The 10,868-nt window shown below is 38.5% G+C and overlaps 1 protein-coding gene across 1 annotated transcript in view; it reads left to right on the forward strand.

Moving 5' to 3' along the window:
• The window catches only part of stab1 (stabilin 1), a gene marked incomplete at its 5' end in the record, with an annotated part of 111,724 nt that extends 106,034 nt beyond the window's left edge, over nucleotides 1-5,690 (forward strand). Inside the window, 2 exons of the mRNA XM_079241976.1 lie at nucleotides 277-381; nucleotides 5,520-5,690. Coding sequence (XP_079098102.1) covers nucleotides 277-381; nucleotides 5,520-5,585 — 171 coding nt within the window. The 3' untranslated portion in view covers nucleotides 5,586-5,690. The remainder of the gene's footprint in view (nucleotides 1-276; nucleotides 382-5,519) is intronic.
• Between the last annotated feature and the right edge of the window lie 5,178 nt (nucleotides 5,691-10,868).

The raw sequence follows: 10,868 nt of genomic DNA on the forward strand, positions 1-10,868 counted from the left end.
ACACACACATTATCTGTGTAACATGAGCTCCGTTACATTGTTTAAAATACAAATATTTGCCCTCAGAATAAATTATCATTCTGGTAATACCTTTAGCTTTTCTTTTTTTTAATATTGAAAATATTAAACTTGACCAGAATCACACATGAAATATGAACTTTCGGCTTTTGCCATTGTTAGTTTGGTGACCTGACACTGTTTGTAGGTTAGCATGAGCATCAGGGTCATGTCATAAACACATTTTTCAGAGAGTTGCTGTTGTTTCCTCTTTGACAGAATGAGGATGAGGATGGTGTGACCAGCAACAAGACCAAACCCACACTGGTGTCCATCCCCAACCCGCTGTACAACGGCTCCAGAGCCTTTGCTGAGCCATTCGGGGTAAGTCAACCAATCTGGGTGTATATATTCGGGCAATGTCCACACAGGTTAAAAGGTCTAATAAACTGAATGTTTCCCAGCTACCAATACACTACCAGTTTGTCCGTCCCCATGACCACTTTAAATACTAAAAATGTTGGGTTCGGGGGACAATATTAAAAAAATGTTCACTTGAAACTTTGTCAGTCTCTTGAAAAGCAAAAACACACCAAACTAAAAACCTATTTTAATTCATAATGCACAATGAATAGTATTCATTTTAAAGTAATTAAACAGAAACTGTTATTAAAAGCAACTTACAGCTAAGGAACAACATAAACACTTTCAATACAGTAAGAAACCCTGGTGTTACCCTTACCTAAATCTAGAAAAGTGGTACAGGTAAAGAAGTAAAAAGTCATTTTGAGGAGTAAATTATTAAAATCTGAATTCATGATAGTTGTAGGTAATCTCAAAATATTGATTTAAGATAATCCATTGGGGGAATTTTTACATTTTTATGGGAAGTCATGACCTCATCTGTTAGCCTTTATTGAGCATCTGTGGATTGATGACAGAAAATGCCAGGGAGATGTTTGTGAAGAAATTTGAAGCCAAGCATGAAATTCATACTTGGCTTTGACTGAAACTATGGGCGATAGTCACTCAGACAAGGCTTCCGGTGAGTCACAACTCTGAAAGATGGTTAAAGACTCAGGTTACTCACGTGAAATCTCACACAACCTTAATCAAAAATGAACAAGCTCTTCTGGACTGCAAAAAAAACATCCTCAACATTCATACAAAGATGAAATCAATATAATTTTATAACTGTTTAACAGCATTATTTCTGGAAATGTGTGCATTCATACTAAACTACTGAAAACCCTGTGGTACATTGGCCAAATGTGGCTGTAATATAACCACAGAGAAGACATGAAGCATGTTCAATAGGAAAAAACATACAAAGAAAAGATGGCAAAGGGTCATGCTAAAATGCCGACATCCATGTGTATTTTACATTTTACAGAGAATTTGGTATAAAAGCCATGTCATGGTTAGAAGCTTCTGCAGCAGTAATGATTCAAATTGAATTGAATCATTCTCCATTGCTGTAGCTGTTTATAGGGTTTGCAGATATGGGTTAGGGAGATGAGAAATATGAGGTCACTCGCTCAGGAAAGATGCATATGACTTATAAACAAGGAAATAAAAGTGATTTCTTCACTTTTGGACCCATTTTAAAAACACTAGCATTTTCATTTGAGACTAAAATGAAAATAAATAGTTTTCAGTTTCCAAACCACACATCCTTTTTGCTCTCAACACTTTGTGTACATGATTTTCTAAATAACAGGAAACATTGAACAATTTATGCATTTGTTTATTCATTCAATCATTTTCTCTACTTCTTTACTGCTTAGAGTCGCTGAAAACAGCTGTTATCACGCCTCTGCTAAAAGGGACAATCTAGACATGACAAAAAAAAAGCTACAGGCCTATCTCAAATCATCCATTTTTGAGTAAGATAATTGAAAAAGCAGTTTTTTAATCAGCTAAATGATTTTCTTTTAACACAAAACAACAGTTAAGATGTCTTCCAGTCAGGTTTTAGACAGCACCACAGCACTGAGACTGCTCTGACCAAAGTTATTAATTATATATGTTTGTATACAGACAATGGAAAAATGTCTTAATTTTACTGGACCTCAGTGCTGCATTTGATACGACTGGAGAGCTGGGTGGGTCTCTCTGGCACTGTCCTAAACTGGTTCAAAACATACTTAGGGAACAGGAAATACTTTGCGTCAATAGGCAATTTTACATCTGAGCAGACAAGAATTACATGTGGAGTTCCCCAAGGTTCCATCCTGGGGCATCTTCTGTTTAACATCTACATGCTCCCACTGGCACATGTCATACAGAATAACAACATTAGTTACCACAACTACGCAGATGATGCACAGTTTTATATTACAATGTCATCAGGAGACGGAGGACCTGTTCAGGACCTTGGTAAATGCATTGAGGAGATTAATGACCGGACGTGTCTGAACTTTCTTCAGTTAAACAAAAACAAAACTGAGGTGATTGTCTTTTGAGTCAAAGAGAAATGACTCCAGGTCACCACAGAGCTTCATTCTATACACCTAAAAACCACCAACCAGGCCAGAAATCTGGGTGTAGTGATGGACTCAGACTTAAATTTTGAAAAACCCATCAAGGGAATAACAAAATCAGCTTACTATCACCTTAAGAATATATCAACGGTAAAATATCTGATGTCACAGCAGGACCTGGAAAAACTAGTCCATGCTTTCATCTTTAGTCGACTTGATTACTGTTACAGTGTTTTTACAGTTCTTCCTCAAAAATCGATTAGACATCTGCAGCTAATTCAGAACTCTGCTGCTCGCGTCCTCACTAAAACCAAGAAAGTGGACCACATCATTCCAGTTCTGGGGTCTTCACGCTCGCTGCCTGTCTGTCAGAGGATAGATGTTAAAGTTTCTGCTGCTGGTCTATAAAGCTCTGAATGGTTTAGGACCAAAGTACATCAAAGACCTCCTGTCCCATTATGAACCTACCAGACCCCTCAGGTCATCTAAAGGCCGTGTTTTGTTTTTTGTTTTTTGTTTGTTTGGTTTTCTTTTACTTAATGTTATTTATTTTCCCTTGCTTTCTTGTTTTTACTTTTAAATTATGCTTCTTATTTTCTAATGTTTTATTGTCTCTGTAAAGCACTGAACTTGCCTTGCCTTTGTCTAGTTCATGGGGAAGATGGAGCCTATTTATGGAATTAGCAGACAAGAGGCAGGATACACCCTAGATGGGTCGCCATCCATTGCATTTGCCTAATAACCAGTTATAAGTCAGATTATCAGTGTGCTTTAGCTGATAATGTGCAGAAGAGACAGCTCGATCATACCACAGCTTCACTAATATCTCGTCTCACATGAGGACATAGTAGCACACCCTCTGCCTCCCCCTGTCTGTTTCCTGTAGTCATGTGCAGAAGCAACCTGGACAGACTGCCTCAGAACAAGGCTGTGGGTCTTGATGGTGTCAGTCCAGCTTTCAGCTCTTTTGCTTGAGTCAGAAGACTTCTCCAGGGCTGTGGAAGTCATCCTGCCATCTTCTGGCACCTCTAATTTGTACTCAGTACCTACAGTCTAGTTGCTCTCTCTCACATCCTGAAAGTCCTGGAGGTGCTGTCAGGGCCCAATTTCCTTGTACACTGATTACAGCAATGCATATGGTAGACCTCTGCATCAACTTAGCGGATTTGATGCTATATTTAGCAGTTTTGAGATTCCTCTTCTAACTCTATTTAAAGAAAAAGCAACAAACAAGTCCAGCTACTTGTTCTGGTAAAATTAAAGACTTGGTAAGTCACATGAAAGAATGTGTGTTTGATCTCTAAGGGAGAGCACGACTACCCTTCGGAGGAAACTTATTTTTCCACCTGTACAATCTCGTTCTTTTGGTCACTACTCACATCATATGACAATTGCCCCAAATGATTTACTGTTAGATATCAATGTCTATTTATGGAGAGTGTGGATGAAAACATTTTTAAAGATAAAATTACTGCAACATGTAACATGACTCAAAATTAGAGAACAGCTGGAGCTGTTAGGTAAAGTATTTAAAATTACACTTTTACTTGGCCAGGGATGTTTTCTATTTCTTTTTCACTTTTTCAAATTGAATGCATTTTCATAGAGCTTGAGTTTACAATATTCAGTAATCAATTAAAATCTTTTTTATTGAAAAAAGTAGCTCTGGGGGGAAAATATTGTTATGCAATTAAAATGGGACTAAGCAAAATTAAATAATTACAAAGCTTTTCATGTATTAAATTGTTTTTTTAAATCAAGTCGCACCCCTAATTTTTACATTTAAAAAAACTACACAAGCAGCCCGAAAGCAGAAAAAAAGGCTTGGAATTTTAAGGGTTGATGGGAATCATTTTATATCATTTTAAAAAAAAAAAAATCCTTTAGTTAGTGTATATCCAAAAATTGTTTTTCTAGATATTTTATGTTACATGCCAATGGAGACATGTTTTTGTAAAATGATCTTTACATTTACTAAACCTCCTTACAAGGTAGTATTTCTAAGTCTGTGTGCATTGTCATGTTCCCACGTTTCAGTATTGTTTCTTTGGCCATTGAAATGACCTCTCTGTGGCCTGTTTTCATTTCTCCTTGCTGCTGGTTTATAACTATATGGCTATGGGCCTTCAGTATTAGATATATATCCAATTTTGTATTCATAATCTATGGTTTTCTGCTGACGTGACTCCATTGTTTTCCGTATAAGAGTAAATAACAATTGCCTACCCACACGTCACTTCTGGTCCATTGCTGCAGGTGCCATATTTAGGCAAAGTGAAGAGGAAAGCCACGTAGGGACAGTGGTAGAACCCCTTATTGTGTAATATGACCCATTTTTGTATCATAAATGTTCATTTCAAACTTATTACAATACAAAGGCTTCTACATGTGTTTAAAATGAAAGATGCACTTTAAGGTGGGTAAACAAATCACCAGAGACTCAACATAAGTATAGTGTTATTTCTTCTTGTGTATCAAATTTTAATCATTTAGTGCCTTTTATGCTCATAGCAACATATGGTGCTTTGCATTATAGAAAAATTTATATATATTAAAAAAAAAAGTATATAACAACAATTTTAAAACACACCCCTCATTATAAACTCATGCAGAATCAGATACGTGCATTTACACACAAAAACAAATTGAATGTATAGTCCCCAACTTACCCTTACCCCATTCTGCACACACATGAACTCATATCTGTAGTTGTTTTTTCACTGATTGTAGTTATAAAAATATCAGTAAAATTAAATCGTTTGGATTGATGTGTAAATGATGCAGAGGTCATTAAAGGCTGCATTAAATTAGACTAGAGACATTCCACCAATCAGTAAATCATATAAAATGCATTTAAATAATCATTAACATTGTTGAATCTGTACTGTAGTTGTAAGTCATTGGTGATGAGTGATTTTTTTTTTTTTTTTTTTAATCACAGCTCTGCAAGGTTTTCCAAAATGCCAGTTTCTTTTTACGCTGTGGCCTCAGTATGTAGATGACTTTTTACACAGTTTTTAAAGTGTCTTCTCCTTACAGGATACCTGTCAGGGGGAAGAGCTACCGCAGCCTGAGGAGCCTCCAAACATTCTGGACTTGGAGTAGTAAAATCAATAAATCCACCATACATAACTGAAGCTGTCGATTAACAAACGCTGGAAGTCAATCAGTTCACTGGGTTTCTGCTTTTACAATGTTTACATGTATCCAAACACCCAATAAAGTTCCCAAATTATGAAACAGAAGTTGTCTGAGGAGAATGGTTCAATGGATGATTTGTACGTTTATTCTGTAAAACATTTAAGCACTTTTAGTTTTAAGCAATTTTAAGTTTAATGTTATAGAACTCTACTATTGATATTGTAAACTGCAATATAGACATACTACACTGAAATGAAAGCTGTTCAAAACATATTTGACAAAGAAGCATTGTTTGTATGTATTCCTAATGTGTTCCTAAAAGGAAACCACAAAAGTAAAACAAATCAGTCTGATGACACTCAACAACCTGTTCTCATAAAATGTTAGGACTGAAAATAAGCAAAAATTGAGTCCACAAAAAGTTGCAGAATCAACCCCTTTCCCTTTATAAAGGATGTTCCAGTGTTTTCAGTACTGCAGAAAACACTAAAGGAAGTACTCAAGCTCCTTTCCTTAGTATTTAGAAGGATTTGACCAAATGTTATCATGAATGCTATTTGGGGCACATTCACACAGGCACTGTTTGGTCGGCTTCCATGGATAGTATAGTTTACATTGATTCAGACCATTCATTTATCTTTCTTAACTGCTTAGTCCAATTTAGGGCTGCAAGAACCTGGCCCTAACTATACTTCAATGTTCACATGGGCAATGACAGTGACACCAGCCCCTATATCCCTTATTTCTTCTATATCCTCTATAGCCAGGGCTTAGGTAGCTGAGTTGGTTAAAGTTCTTTGGTGGGAAGGCCGTGGGGGTGAGTGAGATCTGCCCAGAGTTCCTTAAGGCTCTGGATGCTGTGGGGCTGCCCTGGCTGACATGCCTCATCAGCATTGTATGGACATTGTGGACAGTGGGTCAGGCCTGACAGACTGGGATGGTGTCCCCCACCAGAGGGTGGGCTCCAACTATAAGGAGAACACACTCCTCAAACTCTCTGGTAATATCTCTTCAGGGGTCGTGGAGAGGAGGGTACGTCAGATAGTCAAACCTTAAAATGAGTAGTAGCCATGAGGTTTGCCCAACCAGTCAACATGTGTTTTGTGGAAGGCTTTGGATAATGGCTCCTGGATGCCTCCCTGGTGATGTGTTCTGACATTCCCAGATGAGCTGGTGAATGTGGCTGGGAAAAGGGAAGTCTGGGCTTCCATTTTAGGCAGCTGCCCCATATTTGGGTAAGCAGTAGAAAATGGATGGATGGATGACCTTTTCCACCTCAAATTGAACAAAAGAAAAAAAATCTCCTTCACTTTAGTTTTTTAGGTTTAGGTTCATGTTTGCTGACATGAACCTAAACTCTGTACTGCCCTCTGGAATGTATGGGCTTAAAACTGCCAATGTAAAGGTGTGTGAAAAAAATGAGGACATTGATCTTTGAAATGGACATAGCTTTTCACGTACGTAAAGGGGACATAAACAGATTGTTAGATGCTTCTAGGTGACCTTCACAGATGCCTTCAAGGCAATGCACTTTGAGGCTTGTAAACTGCCATTTACACTTGAGATTAATAAATGGCAAAAATATGTCTGTGACAAAATAGTCTTGTCACAGACACCAGCTGCAGGCACTGAGCACATACTCACCTGGTTAGTCTACATGTCTACGCAACAGCATGTCTGGTCTTCAACCAGCCTAAGAGAGCTCATGTTACTCTACTGCTGACCATGTTTCACTGGCTTCCAGTTGCAGCGCACATCAAATTCAAAGCTTTGCTTCTGGCTTACAAAACAGTAACTCGGCTCCTGTCTACCTTCACTCCCTAATCCAGACATACACTCCCTCTCCCAGTCAAAGACACCTAGCGTTACCATCATTATATGGGACTGATTCAGTAGCCAGACTCTTTTCCTCTGTTGTTGCACAGTGGTGGAATGTCAAACTCTGTCCGAACTGCAGAGTCCTGATCTACTTTTGGAAGCAAGCTAAAGACTCAGCTCTTCAAGGAGCATTTCTGCACTTAGTTCAACTATTCTATTTGTCAGATGAGTTAAGAGAACTTGGTCCAGTTCTTTGTGACAAAAAAGCATTGAATAAATTGCGCCCAAGACGATGTGGGATCTAGTGTTTCTCGTATTTTAACAAAGAGACTATTGCGCAGGGCAAGGGGAAATTTTCACTGCTCAGCACTATATGGCAACGCCTGTGTCCAGTTAAACTCACTGGAGTCTAAGTAGCGCTTGTCGATGATGTCCTTTATTGTTTGATTTCTTGCTTGTTCAAACTCGGATGTAGGTTGCTTTGGATAAAAGCATCCTACATCCGAGAACAGGCTCCTACAAGAACAATTTTAAATGTTCCAGTCAGGTTTTAAATTATTATGACTAATAAGCTACATGTCAGTCAATTAAGCTTTAATCAATAAAGGGGGAAAAATCAAGTGGAATCAAACTAGACCCCAGTTCTTACATAATAGTAGTTCATTACACCTCATACACCAAGCCAACAAGAAGAACAATGAGACACCCCTGTTGTGTCTCATCAGGTCTCCAATGTTTGAACAAACAAAACTCCCCATGAATATATTACAAACATGACTTTCAACTAGTGTATGCTTCCATAAGATAACACAGCTTTCCAGTGCTTAGGGAATTGTAGTGGCAGTAGTAACAAGAGAAAACAGAAGACTGCCAACACAAAGTAAACAGCAATGTGTGCTTTCAGTTATGTCTCACAAAGCTGGTCTCCTGAGTCACCATTTCATCTCGAGTTTCTTCACTTTGTGTGGTTAGAATTTACAAATGAAAAGAGGTGATGTTTTACATGTCATTACACGTCTGCCATAACTGCTGCCTCCCTTCCTGTGCACTTTTTGCACAACTATACTCTGACAGAGAGACACCAGGTCAATTCTGCAGGTTAAATTGTCTTAGAAAAAATTAAATGAATGACCAACGTCTTGCTTAAATGTCTTCCTCGATCTATCCATATGCTGAGTATGTAATCCTGTAGCCGGATGAAGAAGAAACTTGGATAATTTATCCACTTATGTTGTCTCAGTTTGTGGTTAGGCCTACAATAGTCATTCAGAATGATACTTGTAGGGTGAGATGTTTCTGTATTGGGGCAACATTTAGTCTGCAAGCCAATTTTAACTTATAAAGGACCATTTATGCTCAATACTGAAGACAAATATACTTGTTGAGTAGTAGTTTGGCCTGTTTTCAGAAGGCTTAGCTATCCATCACTTGACGCATAAAACTGAGCAATACCACTAGAAATCACAGGGGCAATATTGAGTTCTATAGCTGATATGCAAACACAAGGAACAAACCAGAGAAGAAGAAGAGGAACATACATAGGAACTGACAAATGAAAAGTGCCCTAAGAAGACAAAATTTCAGGAAAACAGCAAAAACAACCAAAAAAAAAAACTTTGGGATGTTATTTTTCTAACCTTCAAATGATTTTGGGTGGTTGTAAACAATATAACTCGGAACTAAGGCCGGATACCGGCCCTCGGGGACTAGAATTTGACACCCCTGAACATTGCGTCAGGTGCTAACAAAGCTAGCGGACTAATGAGCTTTGGACTAATTGGTTTTTATCCTAGTTGTTTCCCACAGTGTCATTATAAAACAGTTCAAGAGAATTAGGAAAGGATTTATAAACCAGGTTTAGCTAAATGTGATGGGCTGTTTACAAAGTAGTCCTATATAAAAAGAAGACTATCACTGTTCATTGTTACACCAATCATGTTCATGTTGTGGTTCCTGCTCTGCCAGGCCTCTTACATAATCAAGTTCATTGGTTCCACCTGAACTTCCCTGATTGCTCCCTGTCCTCACCTGTGCCTTGCCCTACTTAAACCCTCTCCAGTCTCTGTTTCCCTGCCAGTTGGTCACCAGCACTTATCTTCTTGAGATCCAGTCGTTTCCATGTTCCAGTTCTCAAGTCATCGACCAAGTCACGTCCCCATATTACGCTTAAAAAATAACAGAGTAAATATCAATTTAAAAAGAAATTCATTACACTATTAATAACTTGCATTGAGTGGTTACTGTAGATCCCATTGATGTGGAACAGACATGCTACTTAATGTGCTGCAAAATTAATAAACACAATAGTGAACAGGGGCGGACTTACCATTAGGCAAAACTAGGTGGTTACCTAGGGCCCCCAGTTCTTTAGGGCCCCATAAAACTTGTCATACACTTATGGTTATTTATTACTTAGTTACTTATTACAAACATAAATGATGTTTTTGATTAAAATGCATTTCCTAAACTGCCAGCAGAATGTTTATTATATTGTCCTTATGTGTGTCTTGGGGCCCCCTCTTCAGTCACCACTATATTTGATCAGTCCATCATACTGCACATGTGCAGAAAGGATCCAGGAAGATCACAAACCATATGAAAACAAATGCCGCGAAGAGGCAAGGAAAAATAAGAAAAGAAGATGAAATGAAAAGGAGCTATCCCACAGCAATGCTATAAGTGAACAAAGAAGGATTAAAGCAGAAAGCTACCCTCAAAGTTACATGAAGTGACAAAACCGTCTTTGCTGCAAGTCAACTAACAATGTCGACATCTGTTGGGGAGGGCCCATCATGTGGAGGGGAATGATGAGTGTGAAAAGTATCTCTTTTATATAACAAATATTTCTTTATTCCGTTAAAGACAGAAAGCCTATTGGATATGAAATCAGAGGATATGAAATCAATTATATAGTCATATTTTTTTTATACATTGAATTCCCTGGAAAACTTCAGAGTTCAGGGCTCTTTCTAAAATCACACATATGTACACATATTTCTGCATTAATTATTCATTCATTCATTCATTTTCTGAACCGCTTATTCCAATTCAGGGTTGCGGGGAAGCTGGAGCCTATCCCAGCTGGCTTTGGGCGACAGGCAGGGTACACCCTGGACAGCTTGCCAGTCCATTGCAGGGCCACACACAGAGACGAACAACCACACTCATGCTCACACTCACACTCACTCCTAGGGGCAATTTAGAGTGACCAATTAACCTATCATGCATGTCTTTGGATGGTGGGAGGAAGCCGTAGTACCCAGAGAGAACCCATGCATACACGGGGAGAACATGCAAACTCCACACAGAAAGGCCACTGACCAAACCAGCCAAGGATTGAACCAGTGGCCTTCTTGCTGTGAGGCCACAGTGCTAACCCCTGCGCCACCGTGCAGCCCTGCATTGATTATTTTATTTAAAATTAATGTT

This window comes from Telmatherina bonti (genome assembly GCF_933228915.1).
Source record: "Telmatherina bonti genome assembly, chromosome: 6".
Taxonomy (NCBI): domain Eukaryota; kingdom Metazoa; phylum Chordata; class Actinopteri; order Atheriniformes; family Telmatherinidae; genus Telmatherina; species Telmatherina bonti.